The 23509-nt window shown below is 40.4% G+C and overlaps 1 protein-coding gene across 2 annotated transcripts in view; it reads left to right on the top strand.

The window, feature by feature from the left end:
- The first annotated feature begins 5819 nt into the window (after positions 1 to 5819).
- Positions 5820 to 23509, top strand: part of PIWIL2 (piwi like RNA-mediated gene silencing 2) — a 71175-nt gene continuing 53485 nt past the window's right edge. For both annotated transcript variants that reach the window (XM_035023153.1, XM_035023155.1), the window contains exons 1-9: positions 5820 to 6008; positions 7514 to 7601; positions 7752 to 7890; positions 8374 to 8580; positions 9197 to 9307; positions 11687 to 11804; positions 12274 to 12398; positions 13227 to 13307; positions 13614 to 13727. In XM_035023153.1, the coding sequence (XP_034879044.1) occupies positions 5820 to 6008; positions 7514 to 7601; positions 7752 to 7890; positions 8374 to 8580; positions 9197 to 9307; positions 11687 to 11804; positions 12274 to 12398; positions 13227 to 13307; positions 13614 to 13727 (1172 nt within the window). The remainder of the gene's footprint in view (positions 6009 to 7513; positions 7602 to 7751; positions 7891 to 8373; positions 8581 to 9196; positions 9308 to 11686; positions 11805 to 12273; positions 12399 to 13226; positions 13308 to 13613; positions 13728 to 23509) is intronic.

Raw genomic sequence — 23509 nt, forward strand, 5'->3', positions numbered from 1 at the left:
GAGTGGGAGAGGGAGAAGCAGGCTTCCTGCGGAGCAGAGAGCCCGATGCGGGGCTTGATCCCAGGACCCTGGGATCATGACCTGAGCCGAAGGCAGACGCTTAACGACTGAGCCACCCAGGCGCCCCAAGAGGAATTTTCTTATTCCAGAGAGAATCAGCCTTCTTGTCCTAATCAGGCCCTCACCTGATTGGATGAGGCCCACTTATATTACAGAGGGCAGTCTGCCTTATTCAGTACCTCAGTTCAAATGTTAAGCCCATCCAAAACACAGAATAATGTTTGATCAAATCTTTAGGCACTCCAGAGATGGCGCAGTCAAATTGATTCATAAAATTAACCATGACAGGGGGCGCCTGGGTGGCTCAGATGGTTAAGCCTCTGCCTTCGGCTCAGGTCATGATCCCGGGGTCCTGGGATCGAGCCCCGCATCGGGCTCCCTGTTCCGCGGGAAGCCTGCTTCTCCCCCTCCTTCCTGCTCGAGCTCTCTCTCACTGTCTCTGTCTCTCTCAAATAAATAAATAAAATATTAAAAAAAAAATTAACCATGACAGGTATTATCTGTTTTACTTATTATAGCTATTCTAGTGGGTATGAAAAGATACCTCATTGTGGTTTTAGTTTGCATATCCCTAATGACTAATGATATTGAGCATATTTTCATGTGCTTATTAGCCATTTATATATCTTCTTTGGTGAAAGATCAATTCAATCACTTACCCCCACCACTTTTTTTTTTTTTAAAGATTTTATTTATTTGAGCGAGAGAGAGCAGAAGCTGGGGGTGGGGCAGAGGGAGAAGCAGACTCCCCGCTGAGCCTGGGATCATGACACTTAACTGACTGAGCCACCCAGGCACCCCACCCCCCACTTTTTTATTGGGGTGTTTTGTCTCCTAATTGAGCCTAGTGTATGTGTATTTAAATGTGCACTCGTGTGTATTTTACATTTAAATTACAAATAACAAAAGAACAGTTCACCCATTTTATTGATCCTACTGTGTTTTGTGATTTATTTACTTTTCTTGTGAGCTTGTATCTATTGACACTTTTTATGGGAGCTTTGGGGCCAGGTTGAAGCTGCATTTCTCCTAATGTATTTACTTCTACCTGGAACCCAGAGGTACTACAGACATGGGTCTATCTCCAATTAAATCCTCCTTGTAGTTCCTAGGCCAAACAGGCAATGTAATTTTCTGCCCTTGATCTTACTGTGGCTGTGGTGACTTTATTTTCTGAATCAAAATAATCTGGAAATGTGGTCAGAATGGAAGTAGTGATGGGACAAAGGGCCAGAGTGTTTGAAGTCATGATTGCCTGGGAAAATCCAGATTGCATACAGAGGGTCACCCTCACCCTGAGTTTTAGAGCCTGGCAGGGCCAAGTGGACAAAATTTTGCATTATGAAAATATCATCGGTAATTTAATTTTAAATACTTAAAACAGTATGATGTATGTGTGCTGTTTTTAATCAATATCCTAGGGATGGTTAATTAACAATTGAAGTACACTGGTGGGGAATATAAACTCCAGGAGAGGTTGATTAGTTTTTGAAACATTCTAAGCAGATGTCCACACTTTAGAGAACTTCAACCATCTTTATCTCCACTCAACAATGAGACCATATGGATTTTTCTTTGGTGAAATAAATAGTATTTATAATGTATGGATTGGCTAGAAACACTGTACAGAGGCCACCTACTCTTGCATGACAAGATATAGAAAACTAGGGAACCCTAGATATTCCTTTTGTACTGCATATTACCATTACTCTTTGTAATGGTGCTCTTGATTTATATTCCAAAACTGACAGCTTCAGAATATTATCTGAGAATTACTGTTGTGAAGATCTTTTAAATCCTCCCCCTAAGATGTTGTTTCCTGGGCATGGAATGAATCATTCATGCAAAGTTGGTCAAAGTACCTAAAGGACAGGAAGCTGGGACTTTACCAAGGTTACAAAACGATTTGTTTTATTGTTTTTGAGCCCACTTGCTACTAATATTTGCATGGGCAACAAAATTCTGCCTACTATATATGTTAATAGAACATAACATTATAACATTGAAAGGTAGGAAGGTTGTAGAGTAGAAGAACTTAAAATGTTACAATGTTAAACAAATAACATCTACAAAGAGTAAAGGAGTATCCTGCCAATTAGATCCCTGCTTTGTAAATCCTCTTGCTCCAATACTTTTCAAATTCTATTCTGATTTGAGTAGAGGAGAGTCCTTGAACGTATGGATTAAAACAAGGTATGAGATACCTGAGGTTTGGAAAAGCCTCTAGTGCTATTCCATGCAGAGCATTTGCCTGTCTCTATAGCATCAGCCAAGGTTTCTTGAAGCCTGACCCCAACCACCTCCTAAAACCTGGGGTTGGCAAGGGGTGTAGTTATTTGCCAAAATGTTTGGAGAAGGTGAGAAATCTGTATTTCTTTGGGTGAAAATATTCTGTAATTACAAAATTAACCACCAATATTTTTATATAGTTTGGAGGAAGTTTTTCTTGGCTTACAGATTCAGACATCAAATAATAACAGTAGGCAACATTAATTGCAGGCAATCTTCTCATTGTGCTAAGTAATTTATATACATCATCTCATTAATGTATGTACATTTCCATACATTTCCATACACCCTATGAATGGATGCTTTTATTTCTATCTTATAAAGAAAGTGAGGTGCAGAGATCACATAATTAGGTGTTTTAATGTAAACTCAAGCTTACCCTTGCCTATATCCCTATATCCTCTAACTGGGAAGGATGGGGCACATCAACTTCATTATGAGCAATTTTTTTTTTTTTTTTTTTTTTTAAGATTGAGGGTTGTTGGAGTGGTAGGGGGTGGGAGGGATGGGTTGGCTGGGTGATACACACTGGGGAGGGTATGTGCTATGGCGAGTGCTGTCAATTGTGTAAGACTATTGAATCACAGACCTGTACCTCTGAAACAAATAATACATTATATGTTAAAAAAAAAAAAAAAGAAGAAGATAGCAGGAAGGGAAGAATGAAGGGGGGTGGAAATCGGAGGAGGCGACAAACCATGAGAGACTATGGACTCAGAAACAAACAGGGTTCTAGAGGGGAGGGGGAGGGGTTAGCCCGGTGATGGGTATTAAAGAGGGCACATATTGAATGGAGCACTGGGTGTTATACCCAAACAATGGATCATGGAACACTACATCAAAAACTAATGATGTAGGGACGCCTGGGTGGCTCAGTCGTTAAGTGTCTGCCTTCGGCTCAGGTCAAGATCTCAGGGTCCTGGGATCAAGTCCTGCATCGGGCTCCCTGCTCAGTGGGGAGCCTGCTTCTCCCTCTCCCTCTACTTGTGCTCTGTCAAATAAGTAAAATCTTAAAAACAAAAAAAAACCCCAAACAAACAAAAAAACAAATGATGTCATGTATGGTGATTAACATAATAAAATAAAACTAAAAAAAAATTTTATTTATTTGTCAGAGAGACAGACAGAGAGCACACAGAAGTAGGAGGAGCAGCAGGCAGAGAGAGAAGCGGACTCCCTGCTGAGCAAGGAGCCCGATAGGGGACTCGATCCCAGGGTCCCGGAATCATGACCTGAGCAGAAGGCAAACACTTAACGGACTGAGCCACACGGGCATCCCTGAGCAAATTTTTTTATGGGAGTTGCCCACAGAACAGAGTCCAGATCTTAAAAACATAATACATTTAATGCTTAGGCTTACTCCTAACTTCCGGATGCCCATTTCAAACACCCTTTTGGGGATGAATCTTCTGTAGAACGAAGCTGCTAGAAAGGGAGAGGTTCTTTTCACAGACGAGCCAATGAGATGGATGCATCTGTGAGTGGCGTATCGTTTGGCCAATGGGGCCAGCCCCTGAGGCCCCGCGAGAGGACCGGAAATTGGACTGGAGCATATGGGCCTTTCGGCGTGTCGGTGCGTCGAGTGCGGTATTCTGCTGACGCTCAGCGGAACCTGGCGACGGCTTGAGCCTCCTGTGTGGACAGAACGGAGGTTTGGAAGGCCAGGGAGGCCCAAGTAGCCCCCGTGCAGGCCGGGTGGGCTCTCGCTCAAGCCTGCGATAGCGAGCGGGGATCCTTCCGGCCCAGCGCGGACCCTCCGCCCTCCACCCCCCCACCCCAGCCTCCACCCCCCCCAGCCCCCCCCACCCCCACCCCAGGCACGAGAGACTGTGGGCCCTGGGTGGGGCCGGGCCAGGGGCGGGAAGTCGTTATTTGACGCCGGGTGTGTAGGAGGAACGCAGGACCTGGAGAAGGTATAAAGGTTGTGGCCTAAGGAGAGAGGGGACTCCTGCTGGGTCTGAGTGTTATTTGGATGGCAACAGTGGGTGGGAACCCCAGCAAAGCTATTGGTTTTCGGACTTTCCTTTGGGATGGAGGGGGGTAGGATTTGCCCTCCGGGGCTTTCCTTCTGGTTAGGCCCCCAGTCATAGTGCCTCAGCCCAGAGCTGGCACCTGGAGAAGTGGGGAAGGCAGGCCTGGCCTAGCAGAGAGTCAGCCAGCTCTCTGCTAACTAATCAAAGGAGGAAGTCCACATTAAGGGAGGGCCTTCTGGAAGAGGGGCCAGAATCCATAGCAGTGATGATGGAGGTGAGGGAGGAGTGGAGAAGGGAGGATGCCAGAGATCTTGTAATTGGTAGGTGTCACAGCGCCCCTCAGTGTGTACCAGTTAGGCAACTGATTCTTTGGGTGGTGCTGGGAAGATGTGAGCAAAGAGGCCAGGCTAACTGAAAAGGAGTTTAAGCACTAGAGTTACTGTAGCCTTTAGGGAAGGGTGGCATATCCTGCCATTTTTGTGTAAAAGAGGATGGTCTAGTTAAAAATTGAAAAAATTTTTTTGCCAGATCCTGAACTACTTCCACCTGTAGTATTGACTTAGGATTTCTGTCAGTCCTGTCTTTACATAGATGGCCTGATTTTTTGTAGCTAATGCTTAAGGCAGGTTTGCAAAAGTTAAGAAGAGGTTTATTTGTCAGTTAAGGATTCTTTGGGGACCACGAGTGGGTCAGGGCAATGAAGGGAGCTCTTTAAAGAAGGACTCCTGAATTCTATAGGTTATAAAGTGATTTTGAAGAGGCTTAGTGGTCCTGAGATTTGAGGAGCAGGAAGAGCCTCATCCCTAGTTACCTGGGTGCGCAAAGGGTGTTAAATGTCACCCGTGAGACTCAGCAGGTATTGCAAGCTCAAAGCGTAAGGGTCTACATCCTAGAGACCTCAGTTCTGATAGAGTTTGAAAGAAGTGTTTTATAGAGAGGAATTGGATAAAGATTCAGAGAAGCAACTACGGAGATCAAGGGGAAGATGGAATAGTGTAAATTGAAAATAGATTAGGAAAAAAAAATTAGGACTCTAGTAGAGGAAAGATGGGCCAAAAACAAAGCAAAATCCATAAATATTTACTGACAGAATAATTTTGTAATACGGCTATGGTAACTGTGAACTTGCTCATAAACCAAAATCATGTTCATACATAAAAAGTGTTTACTGTACAACAGGCAGTTAACTTACAGGACCAAGTTCTCTGAGAGGCTGTTTGGGTAGAAAATATAAGTAACTTTGATGAGAGCTTGGCTTTTAAGGGCTTGCTGATGGAGAGTATTTAGAATATTCCAGGCTAAGTAGAGCTTTAGAAGTGAATATGATATAGGAGGTTGGTCGTATTACTGGTCTGACCTAAGGAAACTATGTTTTTAATGCTTTGTGAGTCTGTCTTGAAGGAAAAGGAAAACAATTAGGAATCTTTAATCTTTATAAAATGCCGGCAGGTAATTGATCAGAACAGGATCGACACCCGTATCCCCTGCAGCCTTTCAATGGATCCTATCCGACCACCCTTCAGGGGCTCTTCTGTGCACCTGTCTCAGTGTGTACGAATGCCAGGCTCTTGGCCGCAAGCTCCTAAACCTTTGGACTCAGCTCTGGGCAGGGCAGGACCTGCAAGCAGAGGCCATGTGTTTGGAAAGCCAGGGGAACCAAGCCCACGGAGTGGGCCAGCACAAAGGGTAAGACCATGTCTGGATGCACAGTAGCAGCATTCAGCTTATCATCAGAGAAAATAACAGATTTCAAATAACTGTGAAGCCCTATATGAAAAAAAAAAAGATTTGGGCTTTTTTGGTTGGTTGATTGGTTGGGTTTTGTTTTTGTTTTTCTTAGTTGCATTCTGGGCATATGTTTCAAATCCTAGAGTTGTGAGTTTAGAAAAAATGCCTCATAACGAATGCTAGATAGACTTGGGTATAGACCTCAGTCCTCTAGCTTCTATAGATATAAATAAACATACATACATAAATGGCAGGTTTGAAGATACGGCTTTTAAGTGTTTAGATTTTTGCATTGGGTTTGGCTCTATGGTATTAGCAGCCACTCCTGCTTCTGAGGTAATAATTCTTAAGAAGTTTCCTTTTAGAGGGCTCTTTGCCCAAATCTTAAAGAAAAAGATCCTCAGCTATTGCTTCTAATGTGTGTACAATTGCATGTATGTGCATTCTTAATCTTCTAATTATGTAGTAATTTTAAGAATCGTATTTGTCTATAATTAAGAAATCTCAAAGAATAAAGAGTTAACAAATATAGGAAGAACTGGATAATGCAGTTATGGCAATTTTAAGTAGAGTAGACAGTGTCAAATGTAATGTTATGTAGGCAGAAGAAAAGATGACATTATGTTGTATTTTTTCTCCGATGACTTGCTTGAGTCTATATGTGACAGCCCTAATTGGTGTAATAACATTAAACTTTCAAGACTGCCATAGGAAAACAGTAGCCAGTTTTGTTGGAGGTTATTTTAAAAAACCCAACCTCAGGTACTTTTAAATGGTCCGTTTTTTTTTTTCTGAAAATTTATTAACTGGTACAGTGTTCCCTCTTACCTTGGATGTATAGGAAACAAACTAGAAAAATTGCACTTTGTTATTCTGTACATCAAATCATGGACTGTACCTGTATTTACCTGTATTTACGCTTAAAAACCTAAGATGACATTGTTATAAGTATTAAGAGTGTTTATTGAAAGTGTTTATGAAAACTACTTAAGGGGGCACCTGGGTGGCTCAGTTGGTTAAGCTCCAACTCTTGATTTCGGCTCAGGTCATGATCTCAGGGTTGTGAGATGGAGCCCAGTGTTGGGCTCTATGCTGGGTGTGGAATCTGCTTGAGATTCTCATTCTCTCTCCCTCTCTCCATCTGCCCCTCCCCCCTCTAAAAAAACTGCTTAAATAATTTTTATGAGGTATTTTTGTCCTTTATTCTTATAACATGTGTAGAATTCAGATGATTTTTATCACTCACAAAGACTTTAAGAAAACCATCAGTGTTTCTGGGTGTCTTGTTAGAAACATTGTTCTTATGTCTTCTTAAACACTTCACTACGTGTGTTACAGAATGTGTGTCACTTGCAGTCATTGAAATAACACTGTTATTTCATCTTAGAAATGAAAAGCATTCTACATCTTAGAATAACTGTCGAAATATTTTTTTAATAACTCTACTCATTAACTTTCCATAGGAATCTGTAGGTTTGGTCTCTATGTTCCGAGGACTGGGCCTTGAGACAGTGTCCCAGACCCCTTTGAAACGGGAAGTGCCTCCATTAGGTATGTGGAAAACTAATTTGTAAAAAGGTGTGGGAGTATGTATGTATGATTTCTTTGTTCTTAAATTCATACAATTTATCTTCATAAAAATAACTACTTTACAACACCTTCAACTCACAGTTACAGTTGGGTTTTGGCCCTTCCATTCAGGTAGAGGCATTTTAGGTCGAGGCTTGTCTACCAGTATGGTGCGCAAGGACAAAGAAGAACCCCATCCCGCATTTCCGGATCCTTCCATGTTGGCAGCTGGGGATAGCAAGATAGCAGAGGCCTGCGTTGGTTGGAATAGGTGGGTAAAGTTGCCTTCAAGGGTAAGTGTCAAATTCAGATGAAATATCTCTATAAGCCCAAACGGAAACTCGGAAAAGGGTCGTATTATCTTATAAACAATACATGGTTTTATATTAAAGAATGGCTGTTTTCTAAGAATAATCAGCAGCCACTGCTCCCGTCAGTCATTGGAAAAGGGTAAAAAGTAGTTCTCTGCTGGGCAGTTTACAAGTCCATTTGCCCTGTTAAGTTAACCTGATTGTGGTGGTTCTTTAACCTGGCTGATTCACTCTTCCATCTCAATTCTGCCATGGAAATTGGCCTTGAGAGTCAGTATGAATAGCAATTAGCAAGTGAGTCGTGTAGGCATATTTGGATCTGAAGAGAATCCCAAGGTTTGGGTCCCTTTTTCCTTCAGGAAAAGAATGTAGACTTGGAGGAATCATTTAGATAGGAACATGGTTGAAAAAGTCCTGATTTGCTTTTCTTTTCAATATTTCAGAATGCTTGGAAGAGGGAATTTGGATACATCTTTATTACCTTTGGGAAGAGCAACTGGCGGTATAGGCAGAGGAGTATACAAGGCTCCTCGTGCTCTCGGCCTAACTTCTCGGGATCCTACCCAGCTATCATCACCACCACCTCGACCCCCATCCTCACGTCACCCTCTGGATCACCCTCTACTTGGGACTGTAGAACACAAGGACAAGTAAGTCTGGAGCACTGCCTTCTCTGCTTGATAATGATGTGGGAGGAGGCCTTATAATATTGTAAACACTGTTTCTGTTGTGTCTAAAAGCCTTTGTGGGTGATAGGTACTGCAGGGTTGTTTATTTTGTTTTTTGGGTTTTTGCCAGTGGGGAGAATGACAAAGAGGTGGGACAATTCCTAACGAAGTGAAATGGGGTTGATGGTTTAGATAGTATGTACCAGAGAGTAGACTCAAATGATTTTTCATTTCATTTTTCATTTCCTTCTCAATTCAGACATAGCCAGTTTTTTGTCACATCGAAGATTAGGAAATTATCTAGGAAAGATATTGCAGCAGTTCATCTTTCTTGGTGGAACTAATTTTTGTGTTCTTAGTTAGCTGGCCTCAATTATTCCATTGATATTACCAGGGCAAAGAGGGTGATCTTACTTCTCCAATTAGAGATTGCTAAGAACTTAGCTTCTAGCTTTCAAAGCTTGCTTTTGTGTAACTTGTGAAAGCTAAGTGTAAAATATTACTTCTCTCAGTGTGCTTTTTCTCTTAATTTTTTTGTGGCGTGAGTTGTTTGCATTTTTGTTTTTGGTATATATGCGTGCTTTTGTTTATTTTCCAGAGAGCTTTTTGTAAAGCAAGGCTCAAAAGGAACACCTCAGTCTTTGGGATTGAACCTTATCAAAATACAGTGTCATAATGAAGCAGTTTATCAGTATCATGTGACTTTCAGGTATTCACAACTTTTTTTCTCTGTATTCACTTCTTAGAGAACAGTAATGAAATCGTTTCCCTGGAATAACTGGGTATTTTTCTGTGTGATTCCTGATGAACGTCCCTCCACAATAATGCACAAACTCAGATCCTTGTGATAAATTTAAGGTTAGCATTATTTGTGTTTAGCTATATTACCATTTCCAATTTTAACTTAATAGGTGCCATTTTATACACCTGTAAGGTGGATTTACTGTGAAGTTGATGAAGCTTAAGGTCAGGGCCTTTTACTTGCATAGACCCCTTCCATAACCTTTTAACTTATTTTGTATCTGTAATTTTGTATTTTTCTTCTTAAAGAGAGACCCCCACACACACTGGTATAAGACCCACATCCCACAAAACCTGGATCCTCCTTGCATAAGTCTCATACCATGATGGCTCTCGAGTGACCGTCTAGGGTGAAATTTAAGGGTGAGAAAATCAGAGAGAATAACTGTAATCTTATATCAATAATTTCAGGGTTTCTCATACGTCTTAAAAATTAAGAATTCATGTTAGTTTGTGTTCTCTTTTCAAATCTCAGGAAGGGAGCACTTGGGTGGCTCAGCTGGTTAAGTGTCCAACTCTAGATCTCAGCTTAGGTCGTGATCTCAGGGTTGTGGGTTCAAGCCCTGCGTTGGGCTCCATGCCTGCTTAAAATCTCAGGAGAGTCATTAGCTGGAGGATATTAGCTGGAAGTGTGAAAATGAATGAGTGATTTGGAGTATCTGTGGAGAGAAAATAGGAAGATGGAAGACTGAATTTTTGAAGCACAGATGCATAAGAGGAGTGAGAGGAGTGAAAGAGAAAAGAAGGAACAGTTAGGGGGAAATACCTTGAAAACAGATGATAAAGACCAAAGGAAGGGCTCCTTTGAATGAGGAAGAGGTGGTTGACTTTGGCCACAGGAAAAAAAGTTACTGAATTTACCCTGAAGAACACCCTTGTTGATTTTCCACTAGATTTGTTAGCGTTAGGGAGAAAAAAACTAGACTAAAAGGAGAGCACAGGCGATTGGAAATACCCAGTGAACTGGCCACTTATTTAAAAAGTATGTAAGAGAAATGAGAAATGGAACGATAAAGAGAGTAATTGCTTTAAAGCTGAGCACATGTGACAGGTGAAGAGAAGGAGCTAAAAAAGAGGGTGAAATTGAACCCCTGAGAAGGGAGCGTAGTGGAAATGAGCCTGCTCTGGAATGTAAAGGAAACAGATAAGCATTAGTGAGAGGGAAGAACCCTTTCTCTGGAAATGGACTGACAAATGTTAATGAGGCAGAAAGGAGTGTGAGTCTTTACAGGCCTCTGCATTGACTGGACAGTGGAGAAGACATGGATTCTGTAAGTTTCAAGATGGTAGATCTGGACCGTTGAAGCCACAATGTAAAGAGCATGCCAGACCATTGCGAGGATACTGAGAAGATGTATTAGAGTGGACTGGTTATCCTGTGGCTTCCTTGTATCATGTGAAGGAAGTCCAGAGAGACACTTTTAAATACTGTGTTCAGGGCATAGTGCCATTCGTGTAGATGAATTTTTGGAGAAGCATTTTGAAATGTTATACTAGCATATGAGTGTTTAGTTTTGGGGACAGCTGTATTGGATTACCACTTGATTTTTTAATCTTTCATCATGTACTTGAACATACTTAACCCTTTTTAGCCTTAGATTTGTTTAAACTTTCCAGTTGTACAACAGGGGTGTGTGTTACTGATATGTAATGGGACAGCCATTGTACCAAGTAGCTACTGGGGCTTTTTAAAGCTGTAAGATTTGTGACAATCAATAAAAAGTAGAAATTGCCACAAGTGAAAAATATTTGGAGTAAAATCCTGTTTTTAAGAAGTTATTTTTAAAATATGTATTTTTGCAGACTCTAGATCAGGGATTGGCGAAATATGGCTGGCCTGCAGGGCAAATCTGCCTGTTCTGTAATAAAACTTTACTGGAACATAACCAGGTTCATTGGTTTACATATTGTCCATGATGCTTTCGTGAATGTTGGCCAAGTTGAGTGGAGACTCTATGGCCTATAAAGCCTAAAATACTTGCTATCAGGCCCTTTACTGAGAAAGTTTTCTGATCTCTTGTCTAAAATCGGGAAGAACATACGCTGAAATGTTAAGGCAGTTGTCTTTGGGTGGTGGAATTATGGTTCCTTTTTTTTTTTGCTTGTGGGCAGGTATTCTTGGGTTGAAATTCCTTTTGTAGTCAGATATATTTGAATTTTAATATGACCACTAGATGGGGCAGTAGTTACAAGTGACTGGTTCTCTACCAAACCTATTAAACAGGGGTAATAAAGACTGCCTGCCATTTGAGCAAATTGAAGTAAAATTCTCTTTATTGTTTTCTAGCCCTAATGTGGAGTGCAAAAGCATGAGATTTGGCATGTTGAAGGACCATCAAGCTGTCACTGGAAACGTTACTGCTTTTGATGGATCCATTCTCTATCTGCCTATTAAGCTTCAACAAGTAAGACTAAATAGGAAATATATTTTGGAATGAAACCTAAGAGCGTTCTGGTGCTTTGAGTGGTAGGAAATCATAGGCATCCTGATATTTGAGTTGTACTTTCCTATTCCTTAAAGAAAGACAGGCTTTTCCATAACAAAGAAATGTCAGACTAAGAAACTTTTTCATTTGAATTCTTCAAGAAGTTCCTTCTCACATAAGAGGAGTGGTTGGAAGCCTTTGACCTCAGTGACAGAGAATGGTTTAAGATTTCAAATGGGAAGGGATCTATTGCTAGTCAGTCCTCTTACTAAATCTTTTCTTAAATCCTAGTTGTCATGCTATGATTTGGCCCAGTGTGAACAGCAAAATGAGGGGAAAGTAGAAAATATATGTAAGACATTTTAGTGTTTTCTAGAACACAGTTGGATTAGATTAGGGCTTGGTAGTTTTGTCATTTTTTTTTTACCTGCATATATTTATTTGTTAGGTTCTTGAGCTAAAAAGTCAAAGGAAAACTGATGGCACAGATATCAGCATTAAGATTCAGTTGACAAAGATCCTGGAGCCCTGTTCTGACTTGTGCATTCCCTTCTACAATGTTGTTTTCCGTCGGTGAGAAAACAGCTTTTCTTTAATCTCAGTCTTATATTAGTAACAGTGCTCTTCAAGAAGCTTGGATGGTATTATACCACGCACATATAAATAGGAGTTTAGAAACATTTAATAAATAAATAGATGGTATTGAGGCTAACTTATGGAAAAATTATGTCAAGTGATTAGCCAGATTTGGGGATAATGAAGGTAGATTTGAGGTGGCTGGTTGGGTTCCTTTGGAATCATTCGGATTCCATCAAGCAGATGTTTATATTGCATAATTTCATGGTGTTACTGATGGGGCTACTCAAAGTGGTAGGGTGCAAAAATTTATGCTGGAAGGATTTTTTTCCACATCCCTTGATTTTTGGATTCAGACAGCTCATAATTTTTTTTTACTTTTTATAAGACCCAAATTTTCATAAAACTTATTCCTACACCACCTCTTTTTAAATGAAACACAGAACGTAATTTCTACCTAGTAAGTTGAACTGCCAGGAACGAACACAGCTTCTTATGTCAGACTGATCTTTACAAACAGAAATTGACTCTCTTGCATTCTTTTTAGTTAATGGTGAAAAATACTGTAAATTGAACCTGGGAAATCAGCTCGGTTTTTGGTCACCTGGTACGTAGGACAAGCTATTGTCAGTTGTATATACCTCAAGATAAATGATAATTTTTCTTTTTCTTCTGGCAATGGTGTTCTCAGCATAAAAGCTATATTGTGCAAAGGGCACCAATAATTTTGACCCTAGGCTTCAAAAGGAAAATATAGTTAAGAGTAGTAGAGCTTGAATTTTTTTAATTATTCTCTAGAAGACCCATTTTTGCTCTTCATTTCAGGGTAATGAAACTTTTAGATATGAAGCTTGTGGGGAGAAACTTTTATGACCCTACAAGTGCTATGGTACTACAGCAACACAGGTCAGTGGTGTTCTTCTTTTCCTCACTTTGGAATGTTCTGGAAAGAAATTTTTCATTGTGATTACCATATGTAGTACAGAAATCTCAACAGTTATTTTATGATTGTGAATATAATTTATCAGTTAAATCTGTTCCATAGTTTAGTTTTTTAGTAAGTTCACAATGATGTTTATTTACTTTGTTTCATGGTGCTTTCTCACTATTACTGGGGAGGGGGGTGGTATTAGCTCAGCTGTTTCAAATGGGGGCATGGAAGTATCTGTGGGTTTTTTAGAACCCTGAGGTAAAGCTCACTTGTCTCTTCAGGTTGCAGATCTGGCCAGGCTATGCAGCTAGCATCCGAAGGACAGATGGAGGTCTTTTTCTCCTAGCTGATGTCTCGCATAAAGTCGTTCGGAATGATTCGGTACTGGATGTCATGTGAGTGAATGGTGGGATTTACTTTTAACAAGCTAACAATTTTCTGAAAGTTCAGTAATAGCTGAATACAGATTGGCCATTGTTCTGTTTAGGTTTTAAATTGTAGAACAGGGACACCTGGGTGGCTCCGTCATTGAGCGTCTGCCTTCGGCTCAGGTCATGATCCCAGGGTTCTGGGATCGAGCCCCGCATCAGGCTCCCTGCTCCGCGGGAATCCTGCTTCTCCCTCTCCCACTGCCCCTGCTTGTGTTCCTGCTCTCACTATCTCTCTCTCTGTCAAATAAATAAATATTTTTTAAAAATTGTAGAACAGATTAAGGGTACTAAATGTATGTAAGTCTTGCAGAGATAGGCATTTGAATAGAGACCTGTTATATTTGAGGAGGAATTGTATTTTTTTTTAAGATTTATTTATTTCGCTGAAAGAGTGAGCTTACAAGCAGGAGGGGCAGAGGGTGAGGGAGAGAGAGAAATCCTCAAGCAGACTCCACAATGAGCGTGAAGACCAACTCGGGGCTCAATCTCACGACCCTGAGATCACAACCTGAGCTGAAACCAACAGTCAGACGTTTAACGAACTGTACCACCAAGGTGCCCTAAGGAGGAATTGTATTTAACTCTCTGGTTCAGAAGGCTTGGTTTAATACACACACACCCTGAATTTTTGTTTAAATGCGTTACTATAGGGGCACCTGGGTGACTCAGTCGGTTAAGCATCCAACTCTTGGTTTCAGCTCAGGTCATGATCTCAGGGTTGTGGACTTGAGCCCCATTTCAGGCTTTGTGCTCAGAGGGGAGTCTGCTTGAGGATTTCTCTCCCTCCCTCTCTCTCTGGAATAAATAAATAAATGTAAAAAAAAGTGTTATTTTAGTAAATCACTTACTATAGTAAATATAGATGTGATTAATTTGTAATGGCTTCATGAAATCCCATTTTATAGATAAATCTGTGTCCCATCACTGATTCTTTTTTTAAGGCTATGTACTTAGAAGTGGAATTACTTAATGAAAAGGCTTAACATTTTAAAGACTTCAAGAAAATATTTGCTTTAATAAGATACTTAAATAAAAGGGTGCCTGGGTGTTTCAGTCAGTTAAGCGTTAGGTGTCTGCTTTTGGCTCAGATCATGGTCCCGGGATCTTGGGATCGAGCCCCACATTGGGCTCCCTGCTCAGTGGGGAATCTGTGTCTCCCTCTTCCTGTGCCCCTCCCCCTGCTCGTGCACTCTCTCTGTCTCACATGCTCTGTCTCTCGAATAAAGTCTTTTTAAAAAAAGATACTTAAATATACATTGACAGATTACCCTCTAGAACACTTACTTAGTTCATTTTTCCACCAGCTGTGTACAACTACTAGGTGTTATCAGGCTTATAAATCTTTGCTTATCTGATGAATTGATTCATTCCTTCAAATGCATTTATTGAGCTCCCGTTGTATACCAGAGTCTTGGGACATATCAGTTAACATAACAAAGATCTCTCTCCTCATGGAGTTTACGTTGTAGTCGGGTACATAAACAATAAATAATAAACAAGATAAGTGAATTGTATAGTATACTAGAAGTGTTGAGAGCTTTGGAAGGAAGAAAAAGTGGAACACAGAGTAGGAGAGATCAGGAGTACCAGGAGTGGGGTGGGGGAGGGTGGAGAGCTGTAATTTTAAGTAGAGTGACCAAGTTCATTCGAGCCAACACTTGAAGAAGTTGAGTTAGCCAGGTGAATACATGGGCGAAGGAAGTTTTTGACAGAGGGACAGCCGGAGTAAAGGCCTTTAAAAGACAGAAATATGCCTGGCTCATTCAAGGAGTGGCAGGGAAGCCAGGGTGACTAGGCAAGAGCAGTGGAAGTATGGAGAAGGTGGAGGAGATGACAGTATCGAGCTTTGAAAGGCTATTGTAAGGATTTTAGCTTTTACTTTGAGTGAAGCATAGGATTTATGGCCAAGGAGTAACATGATGTGGCTTAAATTGTAAAAGGATCCCTCCCATTGCTGCATGGGGGAGAGAGTTGGAAGGGTGGGAATAGAAGTGGGGAGACCTACCAGGAATCCAGGGGAGGCATGAAGATGGCAGCAGTGGAGGTGGCGAGAAGTGGTTGGCTCCTGGATAAATTGTGAAAGTAGTGCTCAGTCAGTGTCCTGGCTGGATATGGGGTGTGAGATAAAGAGAGAGGTTGAGAATAGCTCACATTTTTTGAGTGAATTTGTAATTATTCTATCTTTCCTAGAGTGTCTCTCCTTGATGGTGGGGGCCATGTCTCTTTTTCTCACAGTACATCCAGCTCTAGTTGATTCCTAGCATCTAGTAAGTGTTCAAGAATATTTGCTAAATAAGAGTAGATGTCTTCAAATGCACTATTTCTTTCTTTATGGTCTCTGCTTTGCTTTTCTTCTTAGATAGATCTAACTTATTTTATGTTTTATTTTTTCCGATGTTTTACATCTTCTGGAATTTATCTTGATGTGATGTTGGGATCATCATGATTGCCTTGGGACTATCTCACAGTTTATTGGAAAACATTTTTTTTTAGATTTAAATCACTATCTTTATCATTTGTTAAAGTACTTTGATTTACTTCTGAATATTTCATTTTGATCCAGTGGTTAAAATCAATGTGATGCTGTGTTTTAGTTATTGTAATTTTATTAGCTTTTAATATTTATCAAGGAATCCTGTTTTCAGAATTTTCATAGTAAATGCCACCCATGTATTCTTGCATGTGATTCTTTGAATAATTTAATGAAAACAAGAAAAAAAGTCAATTGGCATCAATTGGGGAGACTGTTCAGTGAATCTTCCTATTCACAAATATGGCATATTTTTCCATTTATTGAAATTTATTTTTATTAAAGTTTTACTTTCATGAAAGTTATTGTCATATTTTATTATAACTACACAAAAGCTATTTATGGGTGAGTTATGTAGTATATGTAGGATTGGTTTTGTTTTCTGCACAGTTGCTTATTTTGGATATAAAATTATCTTTTCATTTTCTAAGTACATAATTTTATATGTACTTACCACTAATTCAACAGTGTTTTGTAGATTTCAGAGTATAAGTTTTGCAATTATTCCTAAGTATTTTATTCTTTTGATGCATTTGTAAATGGATTTTTTTTAAATTTCATTTTTGGTTTGTCGCAAGTATAGAGAAAAACAACTGATTTTTTTTTATATCAATCTTGTATCCCATAACCCCTTTGAAGTCATTTATTAGTTAAAACAGTTTATTCATGGATTCTGTGGGATTTTCTATATGGGAGATCATGTCATCTGCAAATAAAGATATTTTTTACTTCTTCTTTTCCAATTTGGATCTCTTTTATTTCTTTTTCTTGCTGAATTATTCTGCTAGGACCTCTAGTACAATGTTGAATGGGCATGGTGAAAGTGAGGGGAAAAAAAAAGCCTTGACCCCGCCGTTCCTCAGTGTAGTGGCCTTGGATATTCCCTTTGTTAATAAAGACAATTCAAGGGGGGGTCGTGGGGAGTGGTGAGAGTGCACATCCTTGTCCTTTTCCTGATCTTAGGGAAAAAATACCCATCCAATCTTTCACCATTAAGTATATTAGCTGTGAGTTTTCTGTAGATGCCCTTTTTCAGATTGAGGAAATTCCGTTTTATTCCTAGTTTATTGAGTGTTCTTATCATGAAAGGAAATTGGGTTTTGATCATTAAAAAAAAAATCCTGCTTTTTAAATTGATTTTTCAATATTGAATCAACCTTGCATTCCTGGGATAAATCCCACTTGTTTGTGGCGTATAATTTTTTTCTATATGTTGCTGGTTTGGGTTTGCTTATATTTTGTTGAGGATTTTTTTCTATATTCCTAAGTGATATCTGTATTTTTCTTGTGATACCTTTGTCTCGTGTTGATATCTGGGTAATATTGGCTTTATAGAAAGAGTTGGGAAGTATTCCCTTCTTCTTCTGTTTTTTTGAGAGAGTTTATGAAGGATTGGAATTCATTTTCCTTCGGATGCCTGGTAGAGAAATTTGACAGAGAAGCCATCTGGGTTTTGGTTTTTCTTTGTGTACAGTTTTTAAATTACTAATTTAATTTTTGTATTGTTAGATATTTATTCTGATTTTCTATTTATTTTTGGGTCAGTTTTGGTGATCTGTGTTTTTCTAGGAGTTTGTCCAGTTCATTTAGGTTATCTAATTTGTTGGCATACTAACGTTCAAAGGGTTCCTCTACAGTTCTTTTTATTTCGTGAGCCCACCCCCTCTTTCATCCCAGATTTTAGAAATCTGAGTCTCCTTTTATCATAGATGGTCTAGCTAAAGGTTTATCAGTGTTGGACCTTTTCAAAAAGTCACTGTTTGGTTTTGTTGACTGTATTTTCCTGTTTTCTATTAATTCCCACTCTTATACTCATTATTTCCTTCCTTTTGCATACTTAAGGTTTAGTTTGCTCTTCTTCTCTTTCCAGTGTCATAAGGTGAAAGGTTAGTTTATTTGGGATATTTTTTCTTTTTAATATAGGCTTTTACAGCTATAAATTTCCCTGTAAGTAATGCTGTAGCTGTATCCCATATGTTCTGGTATGTTGTGTTTTCATTTACATCTAACTCGGAGTATTTTCTAATTTCCCTTGTGATTTCTTATTTGACCCCTTGATGATTTAAGGGAGTGTGTTGTTTACTTTCCACATGTATGTGATGAGTTTCCTGAATTTCTTCTGTTGTGAACAGAGAACTTACTTTGTATTATTCTATCCTTTTATATTCATTGAGGTTTGTTTAATGATCCAACATATGGTCTCTACTGGAGAATGTTCTGTGTGCACTTTGGATGTTGTAATTTTAACTTAAAATATTTTTTGCCTTTTACTAAGGAAAGTGCCAGAATTAGGACTATGGTACACCTTTATATTGGAAGTAGAAATTCTCCCAGGGAGTTTGAGAGCTTGGCATAGGCAAACATATGACAAACAAGAAGGAGAAGCACTAAAGTTGTCTAAGGATGTGTGTTTGTGAACTGTATTTCAGGTTCCAAACACAGATAGGAAGGGCCATGAGATCAGTGACCCAACTATCCCTGACCCTGGAATTTGAACTAAATAAACACAGTGATCTTCTTTCACAAATTGAAAAGACAAGAAGAGCCTTCCTAACGTTTGACCACTTGCTTTTTTACCAATTGGTCTCTGATCAAATGGACCTTCAACTATGATGTGTTAGGAATAGATTGGCTTGGTTTGGAGGCTTATCTGGCTTATGCCTCCATGCATTCCCTATAGAACACTCTTTTGTACATTTAACAGAAAGAAGGAAATGCAGGGCAAAACAAAAACACATGAAAAAATCTTATGAATATAGACAAATAACCGCAAAAGCAAAGTAAGCCGATGGAGAGAAATCAAGTTAAGGGCAAAAATAATTTTCAAGTGGTATTCCTTCAAAACAAAAAGCCCAGAGACCTCATACAAAGACCTAGGTCCAAACAATGACTTCTAACCTGAAAGCTCATTAGATAAGCAGCTAAAGCCTAATGAAACTAGTTTGAGCTCAACTAGTTGTTGGGATTGACTCACTGGCAGCAGATCTGAAGGACAAATGGGGTTAAGCACAAGGGGCCCAGTGAGTGCATCTGTGGGTCTGAAACTCCTGGAGTGTTGCCAAGGAAGAGCTTCCACAGTTACCGTGGTGAGACCTCCAGAATTGTCAAAGGATGATGAGACCTCTGTTCTCTCTGAAATAAAGAGAAGGCTGCTGATTTAAAGCTTCCTGCAGTGAGAAGAGACTGCTGATCTTATAGAGAATACTGGAGAGGTATGGAGTTCAGGACAGCAGTCTTGCAGCGGGGCAAGCAGCACAAACACGGTTGCTCAGGTAGTCTGTTGTTGATTGAGTAGTACTCCTCTCTGGGATGCTTGTTGGATTAAGTTCTTCCCTGATTGGCCAATTTACAGAAACAAGGGGACAACTCTGGTTGGATAGCTTACAAAGGTTTGCTGAGGTGAGTTGATACAGACATATTAAGCAGGTTTAAAACTGGATTTTAGGGGCGCCTGGGTGGCTCAGTCGTTAAGCATCTGCCTTCGGCTCAGGTCATGGTCCCAGTGTCTTGGGATCGAGCCCCACATCAGGCTCCCTGCTTTGCGGGAAGCCTGCTTCTCCCTCTCCTACTCCCCCTGCTTGTGTTCCCTCTCTCACTGTCCCTCTCTGTCAAATAAATAAATAATCTTTAAAAAAATAAATAAATAGGGCGCCTGGGTGGCTCAGTCGTTGGGCGTCTGCCTTCGGCTCAGGTCATGATCCCAGGGTCCTGGGATCGAGTCCCACATCGGGCTCTCCCTGCTCAGCGGGAAGCCTGCTTCTCCCTCTCCCACTCCCCCTGCTTGTGTTCCTGTTCTCGCTGTCTCTGTCATATAAATAAATAAAATCTTTAAAAATAAATAAATAAGTAAGTAAATAAATAAATAAATAAATAAATAAATAAATAAATAAATAAAACTGGATTTTATGGGGGCGCCTGGGTGGCTCAGTCGGTTAAGCATCTGCCTTTGGCTCAGGTCTTGTGCCCGGGCTCCTGGGATGGAGCCCCGTGTTGGGCTCCCTGCTCAGCAGGGAGTCTGCTTCTTCCTCTCCCCCTGAACCTCCCCCTGCTTGCTCTCTCTCTCAAATGAATAATAAAATCTTAAGAAAAACCTCTGGATTTTATGGCTACTTGTTACCATGGCTACAAAACAATATATCTTTTACAAAGTTTGTCATTTTTTAATTGCCAGGAACACATGAATGTTTATATTTTCACCTGATTTTATTGTTTAATTTCTTACACGTATATGTTAAATTGATGAAGAATTTATTTTTTATTTTTAAAAAAATTTTTAAGAGGTTTTATTTATTTATTTGTCAGAGAGAGAGAGACAGAGCACAAGCAGGGAGAGTGGCAGGCAGAGGGAGGAGAAGCAGGCTCCCCGCTGAGCAAGGAGCCCGATGTGGGACTCAATCCCAGGACCCTGGGATCATGACCTGAGCTGAAGGCAGCTGCTTAACCGACTGAGCCACCCAGGCGTCCCCCAAGAATTTTTTTTTTTTTTTAAAGATTGTATTTATTTGAGAGAGAGAGAGAGCACATGAGAGGGGGGAGGGTCAGAGGGAGAAGCAGACTCCCTGCTGAGCAGGGAGCCCGATGCGGGACTCGATCCCGGGATTCCAGGATCATGACCTGAGCCGAAGGCAGTTGCTCAACCAACTGAGCCACCCAGGCGCCCCAAGAATTTATTTTTTAAATGGATAGCAAGTTTTCTTACCCATTTTTTAAAACTTTTTTTTTTTTAAGATTTTATTTATTTGAGAGAACATGAGCAGGGTGAGGAGCAGTGGGAGAAGTAGACTCCCCGCTGAGCAGGGAGCTCGACGCGGGGCTCGATCCCGGGACTCCAGGATCATGACCTGAGCCAAAGGCAGACATTTTACCGACTGAGCCACCCAAGCACCCCTAAACATGTGGGTTTTTTTAAAGATTTATTTATTTGAGAGAGAGAGCATGCGAGCGCATGTGAAGGGGGGTAAGGGCAGAGGGAGAGAGAATCTTAAGGAGACTGTGCACTGAGCACAGAGCCTGATGCAGTGCTCAATCCCATGACCCTGAGATCACAACCTGAGCTGAAACCAAGAGTTGGACACTTACCTGACTATGCCACCTGGGTGCCCCAATTCTTATACTTTTTTTTTTTAAGATTATTTATTTATTTATTTGACAGAGAGATAGAGCCAGAGAGCACAAGTTGGGGGGAATGGCAGAGGGAGAGGGAGAAGCAGGCTCCCTGGTGAGCAGGGGGCTCAATGTGAAACTTGATCCCAGGACCCTCATATCATGACCTGAGCCTAAGGCAGATGCTTAACCGACTGAGCCACCCAGACACCCCTCTTACCCGGTTTTTAATGATCCTTTTCCCCCACTAACTTGAAATGCCACTAGTAATTATTGGACACTCAATCTAATCTGTCTTTCAGTCTCACTGAGATCTTTTATTCCATTAATTTCTTTTCTTTTTTCAGATTTAGTAAGGCACAATTGACAAAATAAACCTCATACATTTAAAGTATACAATTTGACGAGTTTTAACTTACTTGTATACCAACGTAACATCACAGTGAAGATAATGAGCATATCCATTGCCCATGTAAAATTTACTCATGTCTCTTTCAGACCTCTTTCTTTGTTCTCCTCTGTCCACCATAGGCAGCAAACACTGTTCCGCTTTCTGCCACTAGAGATTAGTGTCCATCTTTTAGAATTTTCTATATGTGGAATCATATGGTATATACTCATTTTTTTGTTTTTTTGTTGTTCAGTCTGGCTTTTTTCAGCATGAGTTTTTTTAATTTTAATTTTTTATTTCAATCCCAGTATAGAAGTCAAAGTAAGGGGCACCTGAGTGGCTCAGTCGGTTGAGCGTCTGCCTTTGGCTCAGGTCATGATCCCGGGGTCCTGGGATCGAGTTCCACGTCGCTCCCCGCTCAGCAGCGAGTCTGCTTCTCCCTCTCCCTCTGCTCCCACTGGTTCTCTCTCTCTCTCTCTCTCAAGTAAATAAATTAAAATCTTTTTTAAAAAAGTAAAGTGAAATAAATGCAGTTAAAAATCATTGATTTTTATCTTCTTTTCAATGTTGAATATTGGAGTAACAAGACATAGGCCTATATTGTTTATCTCCTGTGTCCCTCAGTCAGTTTTTAGCTTTTTTCTTGATTGTGCCTTCCTCCTCCATGTCAACCTCCTACCTTTTCTGATGCAAGACAGTGATTTAGGGGGAAAGGATTTGATGAGAGAATATTAAAAACTGTCATTAAGAGTTCTGAAAATAAATTACAAGTTAAAAGGTGTTTGAATATGGATTTTATACTAGTGGTTGCTTTTGACTTCCACAACTACATATATATAGTTATCCTACATTTTTTTGAGACAGAGAGAGAGCGCACAAGTGACAGGGGCAGAGGGAGAGGGAGAGAGAGAATCTTAAGCAGGGTCCATGCCCAGCACAGAGCCTGACACCAGGCTCGATCTCACGACCCTGAGATCATGACCTGAGCCAAAATCAAGAGTCAGAGTCTTAACCAACTGAGCCACCGAGGCGCCCTTGTAGTGAACTATCTTTATAGCCATCTCTCTGTATTTAACCTGCCGACAGAGTAAAGTGCCACACACACACACTACATCTGGCATGTAGCAGGCACTGATGACAGTGATGGAGGTGATGTTTGCAAACACACAGTTCTGTTCTCTGCGCTAGGGACAGTTCTCAGTGCTTCATGTATATAAAGTCATTGCGTTCTCTCAACACTAAGTTAGGTGCTTCCCTGACCCCACTGTGACGTGAGGAAACCAAAGCACAAAGAGCCGTAACTCAAAGTCTCACAGGCTAGTAAGTGGAAGACACAAGATTTGAACCCAGGCATTGGCTCTGTCGTCAGTGTTGAACTGCTTAAACTCTCTGATGGTTTTTCACCACTTACTGCAGTCTTTCTTAAGACAAGTTCTGCAGGATACTAATTGCCCAGGATGGCAATAAATGTTCATTCAGTGAGGTTAAAAGGAGAAGAGTGGGAGGAATCCGTGGTTAAATACATGGGAGGTAAATAAAGGTAAATATGTTTCTTCAGCAGCCTGAGGTGCTCAGGTATGTTGTGAGTCTCTAAACAGGGTTATAATTTGCAGAATGGACTCCACTTTTTTGATTGTGGAACCTTTTTCACACCTTCTCACAACCTCTCAAGGGACCACCAGTGTTCCTGAAGAATCTACCCTGGGTGACACTGACCTGCAG

This window comes from Mirounga leonina, unplaced genomic scaffold, assembly GCF_011800145.1.
Source record: "Mirounga leonina isolate KUSES-001 unplaced genomic scaffold, KU_Mleo_1.0 Mir_176, whole genome shotgun sequence".
Lineage (NCBI taxonomy): Eukaryota > Metazoa > Chordata > Mammalia > Carnivora > Phocidae > Mirounga > Mirounga leonina.